The sequence below is a fragment of the Carassius carassius genome, chromosome 4 (assembly GCF_963082965.1).
Source record: "Carassius carassius chromosome 4, fCarCar2.1, whole genome shotgun sequence".
NCBI classification, from domain to species: domain Eukaryota; kingdom Metazoa; phylum Chordata; class Actinopteri; order Cypriniformes; family Cyprinidae; genus Carassius; species Carassius carassius.
This window is the reverse complement of record NC_081758.1, coordinates 6889145-6905194: the sequence shown is the minus strand read 5'-3', so window position 1 is coordinate 6905194 and position 16050 is coordinate 6889145. Positions and strand designations below refer to the sequence as shown.

The 16050-nt window shown below is 41.2% G+C and overlaps 2 protein-coding genes across 2 annotated transcripts; one reads left to right on the top strand and one right to left on the bottom strand.

The window, feature by feature from the left end:
- Positions 1-617: 617 nt before the first annotated feature.
- On the bottom strand, positions 618-2854 carry LOC132133118 (zinc finger protein 436). Its single transcript, XM_059545846.1, has 2 exons — positions 2581-2854; positions 618-2174 (listed from the first exon to the last, which is right to left on the bottom strand). Exons 1-2 carry the CDS (start codon positions 2780-2782, stop codon positions 712-714), a joined length of 1665 nt encoding a protein of 554 aa, XP_059401829.1. The 5' UTR covers positions 2783-2854; the 3' UTR covers positions 618-711.
- Positions 2855-5495: 2641 nt separating this feature from the next.
- Positions 5496-14138, top strand: LOC132133110 (PH and SEC7 domain-containing protein 4-like). Its single transcript, XM_059545834.1, has 15 exons — positions 5496-5510; positions 5714-5834; positions 6428-6986; positions 7289-7373; positions 7683-8679; positions 8765-8845; positions 8941-9112; positions 9215-9304; positions 9390-9433; positions 9505-9677; positions 11181-11251; positions 11434-11579; positions 11650-11794; positions 12655-12801; positions 13513-14138. Exons 3-15 carry the CDS (start codon positions 6585-6587, stop codon positions 13795-13797), a joined length of 2838 nt encoding a protein of 945 aa, XP_059401817.1. The 5' UTR covers positions 5496-5510; positions 5714-5834; positions 6428-6584; the 3' UTR covers positions 13798-14138.
- Positions 14139-16050: the final 1912 nt, after the last annotated feature.

Here is a 16050-nt window from a genome sequence, read left to right as displayed (position 1 = left end):
GGCATGTAGTAGATTGTGTGCGACAGATTAAACAGCAAAATTTGATCATGTTAATAATTTAGAGGCTTAGAAATGCAGTTATTCATTTATGATCACTGGAGCTCAAATACAAGTAAATCGAAATATTCAAACAGGACACTGACCTATTTTAAAAGATTTATTCTGTCACTGAAGATTAGAGTTAACATTTAAGAGGAGTTGAAATTATTAACTTTAATTCACAATACAATAGAGAACATCTTACAGAACGTGCTTAAGTTAAATTGCATTTCATCGAAGATGTACTTACATCATAACTGATATTTAACAAACTAGGTCACATACAGGACGACAGCATTAATTTCTAGTGAACATAATTCATACAATCACAGACAGAAAACACACTGTCTAAAGCAATGACGACATATCTATATTATCAAACATCAGCACAGTATGTGTGCTGTGCGACGTGCCAAAAACTACCATGATAATGCCATGGTATTCCTTAAACATGAATATAACAACCATTCAGTATTAGGGATCTCACTATCATTTAATCGTTATGATTCAATATGTGTCAAAATTATATTTCCAATCAAAGGAACCATCATTTCAATCAAACAGTCACTGTAGGCCAGCAGATTCAACATGTTTATTGTAAGAAGCGATACTGAGGAACACGATGAGGAAAGATGAATGAAGATGCAGGAACATGTTACGGTCTGGTCAGTGTTACTCTGAGACCAGCGCAGCAGCTGCGCTCTGGTCACCTTCATTCTCGGCCGTCATGTGCAGTTTCTGGTGTTTCTTCAGAGAAGACTGGTCACTGTATTTCCTGTCGCAATGCGTGCAGCAATACAGCTTCTCTTTGGAGTGGACCAGCTCGTGTCTCTTGAGGTGTCCAGCCCGGCTGAAGCTCTTATCGCAGTGCGAGCAGGTGTGCAGTTTCTCTCCGGTGTGTGTTAACTGGTGCAGTTTCAGGCTACTGGCCACCGTGAAGCGCTTCCCGCACTCACCACAGCCGTACGGCCTCTCACCGGTGTGCATGCGCTTGTGGATGGTCAGATGCCCGGCCTGGCTGAAGGTCTTGGTGCACAGCTCGCAGCGGTAAGGCTTTTCACCCGTGTGGATGCGGTAGTGTGTTTTAAGGTCGCCCATACCGTTAAACCTCTTCCCACAATGGCCGCAGGCATATGGCTTCTCTCCGGTGTGTACTCTCTGGTGGCTCCTCAGGTTACCGGCGTTGGTGAAGGTTTTGCTACATACGGTGCAGATGTATGGCCGTTCGCCCGTATGGGTCCGTAGGTGGACTTTAAGCTGGTTGTGTTCGTTGAATCGTTTGCCGCAGTGCAGGCAGCAGTACGGCCTCTCGCCTGTGTGGATCCTTTTGTGGATGCGTAGCTGGCCCTGATGGCCGTAGCTCTTCCCGCACAGGTTACAGATGAACGGTCTTTCTCCGGTGTGCGTGCGCTGGTGGTTCTTCAGGAGATCGGCTCGGTCAAACCCCTTCCCGCACTGGCCGCAGATATGCGTCTTCTCAGAGCTTTGAGATCTCAACTGGATGCCGAGCGATGCTTCATGCTTGGAGCTCTTGTTAAATTGACCACAGGAATAATTTGGTCTCAGCTCTTGTGAGTTTGGCGACGACGCCGTCATATGCAACAATCCAGAAAATCCCTCATTGTCTGGATTAGACTCTTCATCAGAGATGATATCGGGCTCCGGTGACTCCCGCGCTTCCTCCTCCAACTCTGCACGTCTGCTGCACTCACCTTCATCAACATTATAAAGGTGTGTGTCTGACACTACCGTTACTTTAACATCACAGTCATTAGAGTTGATCTCTGGCTCTAAAGGATGTTTAAATAAAGCGTGGTGTTCAGAGTCAAAGTTCTCTTTGGTATCCTCTATTTTTATTTCTTTACTGGAGTATTTAGTAGAAGCATGAGGATTTGAAAGGTCAACAGCACATCCATCCTCCATGTCTGGGTCAGCCTTTACGAATAAATATGTTGTTGCACAATCTTTGTTTAGTTGGATCGACTGGACGTCTGTGGTTTGCGATTTTGTACGGCTGCACGGTAAATCTCCAGCCATCTTCGTCTGATCATTGTATTCATTCATACAAGCAGATGAAGTCTGGCTGAAATTGTCTCTTGAAGACTCAAGCTGAGCCACAATACAGTCTTCATCTTCTGCAACACATACAAAAACATATATTTTTACTGGCCAACATGATATGCCAAAAATAAAATCATGAGTAACAAAGAAAAACACACCGATCTCCGAAGAGTTTACATAAAACCATATCTGGTTGAAAAACATAACATATGATAACAGACAGCAGTTTCGTTGTATGGATTAAATGTCCCCGTCTGTTATGACAGAGTGAATTGGTTTTTAGAAACAAAGACTTCAACCCTTGTCACACGTTATTTACATTTACCTGTAGCGTTATATCAGGTGCGTTTGCAAACGATAATAACAGAACGAATAACTCAAATGCTCAGCTTTAATGTGCAACACTATCATTTGCACGCGTTAACCAAAAAACAGAACAGTGTATATTAACTATGATATAATTTTCCAAATTGCACGCACCAGTTTTGATATAATTTGTCCTTTTTTCTTTTGCACACAGTCGTTTTCTCAGATCTTCATTTTCGGACTCAATTCGCTGAATTTTACGCTGATACTCGCCGACAGTCTGCTCTACTGAATCCAGAATGTCACTGACGGTCGCACGGAAGATTTCATTTAATGATGATTCGAGAAAGGTTTTTAAATCGCCAAACTTCGCCATTTCAGCAAATAGACGGAGCCGCAGTGACCGGGAGACAAGCCCGAGCGCCGCCGGACTCACCACTGCCCCTTCAGGATTGGAAGACAATTACAGCCGCTCTGATTGCTTGTTTCGATATACTTTTCAGCGATTCTTTCAGTATAATGCTTTATTTCTCACTGTAATTATCTATACGCAGTGTCCCTTTATTTAAACTTACGACAACATTTGTTCAGAAAGCCATTTACTAGTATAGAGCATTTGCTTTTTGTTAGTCTTTGTCTCTGGATCAGTGACAAGACAAGCACAACTCATACAAAACAATCCATAAAGTTATATTGTGTAGTTAACTTTTTTTCTTTTGAATTATACGCTACTGATATATTTTAGGATAATGTTTCTCCAGGGTCTTAACGGACTGGCCATCAGGATGTTTCCCCGCTCAGAGGACAACAGCCAAACTTATGATCACTTTCCTGTAGACGCGCATCGGTTTTCAATTCGTAGTATTTTCACGGATGTCTCGCAGAAAAAAAAAGAAAAAAAAACACCCCTGCGGTCAGGCCAGCCTCCACTTTGAAAAACACGGTCATTCTAGCCGCCACCTTGTTTTGCGCGCATATACCAGGCGTTACGGTAGATGTCTATAAAAACGATAAAAACTCAGATCAGAGGAGAACCGATCTCTGGCATTCGTTTATTCTTTCCATAATAAATGAATGAACTAACAAAGAAAACAAAAAAAAAATAATACAAATGTTTAAAAATCAGTATGGCGAAATAAAAATGGCTTAAAAAGTTGAGTAATATTAAATGTAGAATTTTCAAAAAATATGAAAATAACTATCTGATGAAAAATAACAAAATAGAGGACTTTCATAAGAAAGACTAATTTTGAAAAGCCTTCATAGCTCTAAAAAGGCAATTTACTGTTTCCACAGACCAGTTTCAATTCAGATTAATAGGCCACTGCCGCATGGTGTAACTTGACCAATTTCAGGACTGTCTGATGTTGCATTACAAAATACAAGCCATCCAAAACTCATATTCTACCTGTTCTGCCTGTGATTTTGGATAGCTCTAAAAAGGAAACTCCCTGTTTCCACACACCAGTTTCAATTCTGATTTATTATTCCACTATCCCGGGGGGTCACTCAGCCAGTTTTATTTTGTAATGCAACATCAGATTGTTCTGAAACTGTCCAAGTGACACCCTGGGGCAGTGGATTATTAATCTGAATTGAAATTACCAGAAGCTTACATTCTCCAAGTGAACGACGCCTTGTGGTGTCATCCCAAAGAGGTTCAAAATAACTCTCACGGACCTCTTCCTGGACTGTGCCCAGCTGGTGGAATGACCTCCCAATCTCAATTCATAAGCTGAGTCTTTACTCATTTTCAAAAAACATCGAAAGACTCATCTTTTTCGCCAGTACTTGACCAACTAATACTAGCACTTACCTTTTCTTGTCTATCTTGAAAAAAAAAAAAAAAAACCTTGGCTAACCCTTGTTGTTCTCGTGTTGGTCTGATTGCTTCTATTGTTCTCATTTGTAAGTCAGATAAAAGCATCTGCTAAATGATTAAATGTAAATTTGAAATTGGCCTGTGGAAACAGGACATTTCCTTTTTAGAGCTATATCCAAAATCAGACAAAACTGGTCATATGTGAGTTTTTGGAGGGCATTTATTTTGTAATTCAACATCAGATCGTCCTGATTCTGGCAGAGTAACACTTTGGGGTAGTGGACTGTCAATTTGAATTGAAACTGTTCTATGGAAACAGGGAGTTTTGTGTGTCATTTGGTTCGAAGCTGTACCTGTAAAATGCAAAAAATGCTGTTAGACTTGTGTAATGAATTAACCTTTGTATTCATCCGGAAGAAGGAGGCGGGAACCGGCGGACAATCAAAAACATTTTAATAAAGCAAAATAAACACAAAACAGCGCACCAGCCCCTCACGGACGACTGGTGCGCGCAAATAAAAACCAAAACACAACTAAAATCCCAGGCCTGGTCCTCTCTCGTCCTTCACTGTCGTCGCTCCAGTTTTATATCCTTCCATCTCCTCCATGGGCCTCGAGACCGGTGGGTCGAACAGGTGTAGTTCATCTCCAATCACTCCCCCGGCCTCGCTCCCATGTCCCTCGGCCCCGCCCCACTCGTCACAACTTGTTTGCGAATGATTTTTTTGAAAACAACCACCGCATCAACTCGGGCAGCACAGATTTCATCTGATTCATGTAAAATGAAGTTGAAAAAAAAAAAACGGTTCGGACAGAGACTCTGTGATCTGTGATGTAGGCTATTTGTTTTTTTTGTTTTTTTTTGTTTTGTTTTTTTTTTTGCTCTCTCGTTTGTGTGTATCCTAATAACACTTTTCAAATAATTTACAATTTCTTTAAGTTTTCTTTAATGTCATAGACTGTCCATTTAACTACTTTGTCCTGAAAGCATATTAATATCATGCTTTTTGCATATTCTCAGTCCCTTTTAACTTTTGAACTTAAGTATGAATGTCATGAATAGTGTTTTGTTATTGTTTAAACACATTCTGACCTTCACAGATCAGATGAAGATTAAACTGTGTGTGTTGTAATGAAACAGTTTATTTCACTGAACTGTGAAAGTGACTGAAATATGAGATGCCTTTTTCATATTCATGTTTTCTACAGCACAGGAAGTGTGAGGTGATGTGAGGAGCAGCAGGAAGTGATGTGCTGATCTATAATCTATTACTGTTAGAGGGTCAGTTCATGTTTCATCTCAGTGTCTGTCTGTCAGTCTTAGACTGTGTTTATCTGTGTAACAGTGATGATTATAGTGATTTAACTGCAAGAAAAGAACTCACTGAGTTTCACTGCCTTGCAGTGTTTTCGTCTCGCCAAGCACCCTCAACTCTCTCTCTCTCTTTCTCTCTCTCTCTCTCTCTCTCTGTGTGTGTGTGTCAGTGGAGGTTGTTTGTGGTCAGGAAGTGTAAATGTGCCTCAGTGCTGCTTGAGCAAAAGACATTGCAGAGTACATCCGCTCTGTGTGTCTTTAAAAGTGGCTTCCCTGAAGGACACGGCTGAGGTGAGCTCCATTCTCTACCATCATCACATTATATATTATAAATCAAGTCATTGATTTAGTCATGTGCTGATTGTTAGGAGAATGTGAACATGCAAACCAGGCACGTTGCTTATGGAGGACTCTGTTGCCTTATAAATGACATGTAAATAATGTATTGCTCATTTGTGTGTGCTTTTGACAGACTGTTGAAGCACTGCAAACACTGACTCTGATCCTGTTGTTTGGACTTTTATCATAAGAAGTGTATGATTATAAAAAAACAACTGATTCTACAGATGCTCTTAGTACAATTTCATGTCAACATGATGGTTTATATTGTCTTTATTTATATTGCCTTTGTTGTGTAAATGCTGAACACAAACATCTTCCACGGATCGTCAATTAAAATGAAATTAATGTTTCAGTAGTCTCATGCACATGGCTGTAAAGTGTCGTGGTTTTGTGGTATCATAGCTGCGTAGATGTGATGGCTAATGAAAGGGTTTTATCTCTACCGATGCACTTTAGACTAAAGTGAACATTTACATTCTCAAAATGTTTGATTTTATGCTATATTGAATGATCATGATATAGATTGTTTTCTGAAATCTCAGGCTCTTGGACATTGAAGGTTGAAGATTTTGGTCGGTGTGGGAGGAAACCGTGTTTCTGAGTGACGATCTCAAAATGGATGCCTGCTCACCACGGAGGAAAAAGACTGACATGAGCTCTTCCTGAACTGTTCACGATGACCATCTGAATGCGAAGACTATGGAGGATATTGTAGACTATCAGGAATCGGAGCCTTACCTGGAGGCCATGCAATACATAGAGAGGATGAAACAGGACAATGAAATTAGTCTTGAGAACGAGACCATCCCCAGGAAAAGCTGTGTGGGTCTGGACGTGCCAGATCATGGTGTGTCTTTGTACCCCGTCACTGTTCCCTGTGCTCCTCTCTCTTATGCTACTGTGCAATGGGATACCCCAGAAACGCCCACAGAGCCTCCCGGATCATCTGAGACTGAACTAGACTCCATTGCTGAGCCAAGGTTCGACTGGACATTGGATCTACCATCTGCAGACCTCAGTTATATCACAAATCAGGACACCATTGTTGATTTCGTACCTGAAGCCGAGGCACAACTTGATATTACACTTGCATCTACTCAGGTATGTCAGTAAAACCGGAAGGGCCTTGTGGTTTTTCTGGTAGACATGTTCTTGTATCAGTAACCAGTGACCTGCTTTCTTAATACTGTGTGTGTGCACTTTTTAATGTGCATTTATATATTGTTACTTCAAAAGAACAGTTTTTTAAAGGGAGTTAAACAACTTCCAAAACAAAAAGTTTGTTTGAATGTATTACAATATCAGTTTGAGTTGGTTTAGAATTGACCAGAAGAAAAAGATGGCAAATGTATATTTGTTTGAGTGAAATGTATGTGTTCTAAAGTTTCCCCCCCCTCCAATAGACATATGATGCTCAGAAGTCAGATATACAAACACAACTGGTACTTTTACATGAAGAGCCTCCCATCTCATCTGCAGATGTCAATGGTAATATTTTAAGTCTAAATTATTGGATCATGTTTTTTTTGTAAGGTGATGTGCTTTAAATCATATTGGGGTGTACTTGTAATTATGTGACCATGTTCGTCAGCTGTGAATGGTGAACTGTTTGCTGACTCAGTCGATTGCACTTCTTCCTCTTGAGTTTTGTTGCATAACCTTTAAAATGTGACCACATGCACATGAGTTTCCCATCAGCCTTTACATTCCTTGAGGTTTGGACTTGGTGTTGTTTTTTAGGGTTTTCTCAGAAATCAATATGGCATGAAAATATTAATCAGTGCTGTTTTCCATCAGATTCCAGAGCAGATGCGAATGAAGAGCATTCTGAACCTTCTGATGATATTCCAATCTTTATGGATGCACGAGAATCAGAGATTCGACTGGGTCAAGAAAGCTCACGGCCATATGAAGAGAAGGAATCTGACACGTTAGTCCTTCCTCAAATTGCTTTTGCCCATGAGGAAACAACAGATTCAGGCAGTGAAAAGCAAACAAGAGAGTGGACTGAGACCGAAGCAAATGTAGAATCATCAGACACAAGAACCGATATTCAGGATCAAATTCAAGGACCTGATCAATGTCCGGAAAAGGAAGAGTTAATTCCTCCCGAGGTCCAGTCTGATCATTCACAGGATGCCATCATTACAGGCCCAACAGAACCACCAGAGCAGCTGTCGGACCTTATGGACAATTCAGTGGAACTTGAGGCAGTTATACTGACACAAGAGCCAGAAAAGATAAGCACAGCTGCTACAGTGACAGAGATGAACCAGAATAATGGCACTTTTCAACATGCCGAAGAGATTCAGGACCACTCAGAGCAATTTGATGCACAAGTCCAAGAATATGTAGAAAAACCTGTTGGTTCAGAACAAAAGTCTGAACCTGAAAATGGGCTGCCAGAGCAAGCAGTGTCTGAGCTGATAGAGCAGCCCGAGAAGTTCAGATGTCCTGAAGAGAACGAATCCTCAGAGCAGATCCAGTGTTCAGAAGAGGAGAAACCCTGCGAGCAGACGCCTCAATCAAAGATGGAGCCATCAGAGCATTCAGACGAATCCAGTGACATGAACCAACCTACAGTGCTGACAGACATAGCACAACATGTACAGGATATGACATCAGAGCGCCAGATGCAGGACGAGCTGCCTGTTCTAGACACAAAAACTGCTAGTCCCTGCATCAACGGTAGCATTGAGGTCGTGGACAGGGCTGAGGCTCAACAGTTGGCTGTGAAGCTCTACAGATTGGATGGTTTTCGGCGTACAGATGTGGTCAGACATCTGGACAAAGAGTAAATCTTTACATAGCATTGATTAAGTGTCATGCAAGTATTTGTATTTCCAGAAAATCTTACCATTAGCTGTTTCTTTTGATAGCAACAAATTCAGTCATGCTGTTGGGGAGGAGTACCTCAAATTCTTTGACTTCACCAACCAAAATCTGGAGCAAGCACTCCGGTAAGCTTCTCATTTCTCAACATGTGAGCACACAATGAGGAGATGCATCAAGAGGTCACTTTTAAAAGAGTTTTGGGTCTCTTCCTGATTCTTAGGTCATTTCTGAAGGAGGTGGTTTTGATCGGTGAAACTCAGGAGCGCGAGAGAGTCCTGCAGCACTTCTCCTGTCGTTTCCAGCAGTGTAATCCTGACACTTTCTCCTCAGTGGGATCTGTGCTCACGCTCACATGTGCCATTATGCTGCTTAACACAGACCTGCATGGACAAGTGAGTCTCATGTAACAGTCATAGAAAAAGATTAAGAGGAGTCCAGGTAATGTCACCTGATCAACTACAGTATTTGAGAGAGTAACTCTTTTGTGTCATTAGAATGTTGGGAAGCCCATGTCTTCAGCTGAATTTGTGTCAAATCTGGATGGCATGAATGGAGGCGAGAATTTCAACAAGGACTATCTGAAGGTGTGAGCGCCAAATCTTCATCCTGGGTTGTTCCCGTGTTGCATTATAAGCTTAGTAGTAATTCTGTTTCTTCTGTCTCTTTCAGAGTCTCTACAGCTCCATCAAGAGTGATCCGCTGCATTGGGCCATGTGAGTAAAGTGACCCGCAGTGCTGATCCGACTTTGATCTGATGTTTTATCATGTTTATCTCTGTTCCTAGAGAGGAGGAAGTTCTAGCTAAATCCATGATGCTCGAGCAGGATTTGGACCAGGATGGACTTCTGCGCTCAAAGAGTAACCCATTCCAGGATCTCCCTCACGACACCAAGGCCTCCGTGTTCCAGAAAGGCTTTTTAAAGCGCAAAGCCCATGCAGACATTGACGGCAAACGCAGTGAGTCACAGTGTGTATAAAGACAAGTGTGATGAACAGAAGTCAGTATTTAGGAGGCTATATTCACCAGACAGCATTTAGACATATTTCTGTGTGCAGCCCTTCAGTAGCGTAACATTAACATTTAATAAATTTTTAATTAATAAAAACATTAACATTTTATATATAAAAAAAAAACTATCATAGTCCTTCCAAAAACAGTTTAAATATCCACAACATTACTGCGTACAGCAGACAATTTAAAGTATGATTTTAGATACATTTTTGTTTGTTGAGGCAGTTTTCACTGTGCTGCTAACTGTTTGACACATGAACCGGTTGCAGTCCAAATGCAGTCTGTGTGCTGTACGTGTACAATACATGTGGTGCAGAAGCAGCACAGGCTCATTGTGCTTTTACATAGGATGCATGTGCAATCCGCTACTGATCCACAAACACAACATTAATTCCCTATCTTGATATCAGATCCAAACGTTGATACTGAAAATGCTTTTTTAGCATTGTGTTTCTTTTTACAAAGTACAATAATACAATATTTCATAGACATAGTCACGTGTAAACACAATAAATAGAAACAATGTATTATTGAATTCACTTTAATTTAATTTAATTTAATTTGGGGGCAGCTGTGGCCTAATGGTTAGAGAGTTGGACTTATAACCTGAAGGTCGCAGGTTCGAGTCTCATACTGGCAGGAGTTGTAGGTGGTGGAGTGAATGAACAGCGCTCTCGTACACTCTCATCGCCCATGGCTGAAGTGCCCTTGGCACTGAACCACCAGTTGCTCCCTGGGCACTGGATACAGCTGCCCACTGCTCTGAGGGTGTGTTCACGGTGTGTTCACTTTTAACTGATGTGTGTGTTAAATGCAGAGCACCAATTCCGAGTATGGGTTACCATACTTGGCAAATGTCACGACTTTCACTTTCACGTTCACTTATAGATTTACATATTAAGTTGCTCAAGCAAGTGGCAAAACATTTAAACATAACCTATAGCCTACTAAAGTTAAAGGTAGTAGGTATTACATTGTATCGTATTACATTGACAGAAACAGACAACTTCTGTGCCTTTTCTTTTGCATTTATATATTCATGCAGGTCATAAACAAAATTTTTCTACCTCCACGAGTGCCATCTGTTATGAGGCCTCATTTGTCTAATGCGCTTTCCCTTGCTTTAAACCTATCCAAAAAGCCATGTGTTGACGCAGTGCGGTCTAACCTGTAAACACAGGTACAGGCAAAAACATACACACTGCATATGCAATGCAAACAACTATGTGTGAAAGTAGACTCTCTTCAACAAGTATAGAAGACTAATTAATTCCCTTTAAAACACCACAGATAAAAACAGAAAAAAAATCTATTGGAGCTCCCAATTTAGTTTGTCATTATTAAGTATTTTTTGAAATGTTTAATCAATGAATTGTCCATCTTGATCCCAAGAGCGCTGAACAGGCAATATTTCACACACACTAATAACCAACTGAACTGATTTACAGCTCCTTGGGGAAAACGAAGCTGGAAGACATTTTATGCCATGCTGAAGGGAATGGTGCTTTACCTGCAGAAGGTTTGTTGCCAGATACTGATGCTAGATATTAGTAAGATGTAAAGATATACATATGGACAGCCAGAGTGGTGACACACACTCTGTCTTCATGTTTACCATGTCTGCATTTATATATAACCTCAATCAAATAAAAAATTTCAGTAAAAATGGTCATAGGTGAGCTGTGTCTCTTGTCTGTCCAGGATGATTATGTGAAGGACTGTCAGAGCTCAGAGGAAGTGGTCAGCGTTCATCACGCTCTGGCGGAGCAAGCTCTGAATTACACCAAACGCCCTCACGTGTTTCGCCTGCAGACAGCCGATTGGAGAGTTTTCCTCTTTGAGGCTGCGTGAGTTTGATTATTCTTAAACCCAAATCATTTAACAGTTCAGTCTGAGTGATCGTCACGTGTTCTTTAGTTCCACAGAGCAGATGAACTCTTGGATCGGCCGGATCAACCTGGTGTCTGCGCTGTACTCCTCACCTCCGTTTCCCGCTGCTGTTGGCTCTCAGAAAAAGTTCTGTCGGCCCATCCTGCCTGCGACACAGTCACACCTCATGCTGGTAACAGTCTTTCTGATCTGCTTCTCGGTCCGGTTAAAAAAACCAGCATATGCTGGTTAAGTATGTTTGTGAAGCATTCCTGCTGGTTTGAGCTGGTCCTTAACTTGTCATGAGCTGGTCCTGAGCAGGAGCTAGTTGGTTAGGACCAGCACACGACCAGCTTTAACTAGCTAAGGGCCATCTTGAACCAGCTCAAACCAGTAGCAATGTTTCAAAACATACCTAACCAGCATATATGCTGCTTTACAACAAGGTAAACAAGCCCATTAGTCAACAGTTGTGGGTGGACATGATTGACTACATTTAAACTTGTCCATCACGGATAGATATTTGCCAGTATTCAGTAATGCGATATATATCACAATAATGAACTTCAAAATAACGTGAATAATTATTTATTACAAATTATTCCGATTTTTTTAAATGCATTTTAAGAATACTACTTTTCCCATCAACTGGTCACAATGCACAACACTGCGCACTCTCGTGTAAACGAGCTCGGATGAGAAGGCATGTGGCGCTGAATGAAAGCGCACATTCACTCTCTGACAGCAGATGGCGCTAAACTGAACTAAATATATGATATAACAATATAGTGATTAAATCATTAGCAATTAATCGCAGCATGAAAGTTTGATACTGTCACATTCAGGGACAATATCCCTGAATATACATTCACTTCAATAACTATATTAGCATCCATCCACACCAAAGGACAATAATGTTTGTCTGTAGTTAGACATCACCTGACTTGTTCATTAATTTCCCTGCTTTCATTAGAGAGTCGTTCAGCATGTCAAGCATCTATTCGTCGTTTAGGGTGTGGATCGGTGTATTTGCATCTGTTGTTGTTTTCACAGGACAAACAGCTGCAGTCGCATGCAGCCATGTTGCACAGCTTTCAGCAGGACCTGACGGCTCTCCAGCAGGATGCGCCGGACAGCAGAAAGAGCAAAGCCAGAGAGCTGGAGGAGCTCAGACAGAGAGAGGAGTACTTACAGTACGAGGTGTGTGTTTGTCACCACAGGACCTTCGTATAATACACAATGCATTTCACTTACAAACTCCAGAGGCCTGGTGTATAAATGAAAAACACACACAAGATTAATGAGATATAAGTTTTGCCAATGGGCTGAGAAAAACAGAAGCTCTTGTTCTGAAAACAAGTCCACATTCTGCATCTGAGGAGAATTTATCTGTTTATTTGGACAGTTCAGTTCTCCCAAAAATTTTAATTCCGTCAGTGTTTACTCACCCTGAGTCTTGTTCTATGATGTCAGATTTTTCTTTTTTTGGTGAACTTTCCCTATATTCTTGCACGAAAACAAGATGATCATGGACATTTTAAGCAGTGTGATATTAACAATCAGTATTATCTCGTGATTTGATTTTTTTTTTTTTTTTTGTACTGTTAAAAGCAGTAGTGTCACATTTCTGGATGTCACTATGCATATGGAAATGAAATTCAGATGATAAAAACTGCTAATGATCATTTCAGGATAGAGAATACATAGAGCTTTTGTATGCACCATATATCACTACCTACCATGTGTGTGCCAGATCTGGTGTACATACAGCATTTTCATCAAAAAAAAAAGGCTGTAGGTGACATGAAAGCTTTTAACTCTGACTATGTTTAATTTTCCATGCTGTAACTCATAACTTTACTTCCATTGTAGAAGGTATGAGTGAAGACTGTTGTCTGCTGCTTTTCACAGAAGTCTCGTTATGAAGTCTATCTTAAAGTTCTGGAGGCCTGGCAGGAGCTGGAGAAGTCTGATTCATCGGTTGGAGACAAACTGAATGTGTTTGATGAGGGATTGTGGAGAGGTGTGATGGACGAGCAGCAGGATGAGGCCGATGCTGGGATGAAGCGATCTCACTCCAGTCCTTCTCTGGAGTTAGAAACACCTCCTCACCCTGTCGTCAAAGTCAGACGCAACATCTCCGAGAGACGGACCTATCGAAAGATCATAATTCCTCGCAGTAACAAAGAGCTTTGAAAAAATCAGGACTATAGTGTCTGAACTCTTACACGCAAACTGTGGAGATATGCTTGAAGCAATTGAATCCTTTAAGATTTTACGTCATTTAATATATTTTTAAGTCTGTCCCATCCAAAGTAAAAATAGCAACAAATGTAGTCTTTCTAAATACTGATTTTTTTGCACAATACTCTTATTAATTGACACTGTTCATACCGCCCACAAGAGGGAGATGTTGCTCAAGATGTTTAAATGAAGGACAAGCTCCAAGTCATTAGTTCTTACCTCACATCTTAATAAGAGTTCCTGGATTAAATGTGTTGTCAGCAGAACCATAGTAAAGCACATTTTCCTCTGAATGCGCTGTTGCTGAATGGCTTTTGTGTATCAAGTGTTTGTGACTATCTCATATCCTTTCATTTAAACAACAGCCGTCATTAAGCTCAGATGCTGAGGATGTTTGTGATGGATTGTGCCTCTAGGCTCTGGATGCTCAGGATGTGTCACTTGATAAAGATCTGAAAAGCCAATAACAGATAATGCCGCCTGTTGACACATAAACAGATTGTGAGGAAAAACAATCAAACTGTCAGTGAGTTAGAAAATGACTGAACACCACTTAAAGCCAGACTTCTGCTCTTATACCACGTTATGAAGCACCAGTGTAAGTACAAATGTGCCTCTAAATATAGTCTGACAATTAATTTAATACTTGAGTGATTTGAAATCCTGCAGCTGCTGGACAGAATTATGTTTAACAAACCAACACGAACACACAATCCTCATAGAGTGTTACAAAATACTTCAGAATTTAAGAACGTCCGTTATTGTGAATCCACTGCTATAGTCGAGCTGTTTCACCATTACACCTTTCCCCCCGAAGCTCTTGTGTTTGCTCGAGGTGAGCAGCAGCCGTTCCCGGCTCCACTGTTGGCATAAGGTCACGACCAGTGCTCAGTGCTGGAGCCACGGAGCGTGACGTCTACGCAGTCGCTTTTACTGGAGTGAGCTCAAGTTCTTCAGTGTTTTTTTGTTCCTGCATGTCTGTATGGCTGAAGGGTTTTGTGGCCACTTTTCAGGCCTGGTTGAGTAATTAAAAAGGCAAGCGGAGGCTTTTCTTCATTAAGGGCCCTAACCGGCACTCCGCTGCTCGTGGGTCTCATCCATCGCCCTCGTTCTCGCTTGATCTATCACAAAAATTCCTGACATCATTCCTCTGAATTCCTCTTTGTGCTGTCACTCGCACTCAGATTCGGCGGGTGAAGCGTTAACTCTGGTTTCAGTGGTGGCTGTTCTTCTCGCTCATTCTCCATCTGCTCCAGTGCTCCCACGGCGGTCCTCATCACTCGTGATGTGTTCATCTCGTGATGTTTGTTGGAGGTTGGTTCCCTTCCCAGATGGAGAGATGTGAGGGAAAGTAAAAGAAAATGCTTTTTTAAAGACCCATGTCATTTTACTACTAGATTTGTGAGTCAAAACTGTAGGCACAGGTATCATGTCTATTCATCCGTCCATCTTCTCACACTTTACAATGGCTTTGTTGTCTTGTGTGTCATGTTAAGAAATGATCTGTTCTGATCAGACGTTCTCCCTTTAGATGAGGATTCATATGTGGGTTAAACTTTTCTTGGGTTCTTTCATATCTGAGAATTTCTTTCACTCGCAGACCTTGAGCACATGATTCCGTCATTTTAAAGCTGAATTTATTTGTGTTGGTTTCTGGTAAAGTGGCCCAAGGTGTCTTGGTCAGTGACCGGAGTTTGGCCTCAGCGCTGGGCCACATTAACGCCACTCACAACAGCCTGAAGACACACGCTGCCAGGGACAATAACAGGCTACATTTTACATGCTGTTAAGTGAAGCAAACGCATCCTGTGTGTTTTTGCAGATAACGCACATCTTGATGTACTGATGCATTGATGTGACTGCAGGTGGACAGTTATGATTTGTCCTGTTATTGTATGCATCAAAAATTCTGGGTCATTCTCAAAAAAAGCACAAAATGGCATTTTGGGTCCTGGGTTGTTGTTTTTTTTTGGGGGGGGGTTACTGCTGATCTTTCAAGTAGTATTTTTCTCCCGTTTACCAGCGCTGTAACTGCCATATTTCTCAACATAAAGGTTTTTTAATGGCAGATTCTTAAAATAACATCTATTCTTCAAAATATTAAATAGGTTTTTAAAATCTGGTAGTAGAGCTTCTTCTAATGCCAAACATTATACGATCCCATCCAGACCGTGCATCAAGTCCAGTGGAAATCAGTCTCTTTGC

Coding starts and splice junctions, on each gene's coding strand:
- LOC132133118 (XM_059545846.1), bottom strand. CDS start 2,782: ATGGCGAAGTTTGGCGATTTAAAAACCTTTCTCGAATCATCATTAAAT. Junction 2,175..2,580: donor GACAAATTATATCAAAACTG/GTGCGTGCAATT, acceptor TATGTGTTGCAG/AAGATGAAGACTGTATTGTG.
- LOC132133110 (XM_059545834.1), top strand. CDS start 6,585: ATGGAGGATATTGTAGACTATCAGGAATCGGAGCCTTACCTGGAGGCC. Junction 8,846..8,940: donor AATCTGGAGCAAGCACTCCG/GTAAGCTTCTCA, acceptor CCTGATTCTTAG/GTCATTTCTGAAGGAGGTGG. Junction 9,678..11,180: donor AGACATTGACGGCAAACGCA/GTGAGTCACAGT, acceptor ACTGATTTACAG/CTCCTTGGGGAAAACGAAGC.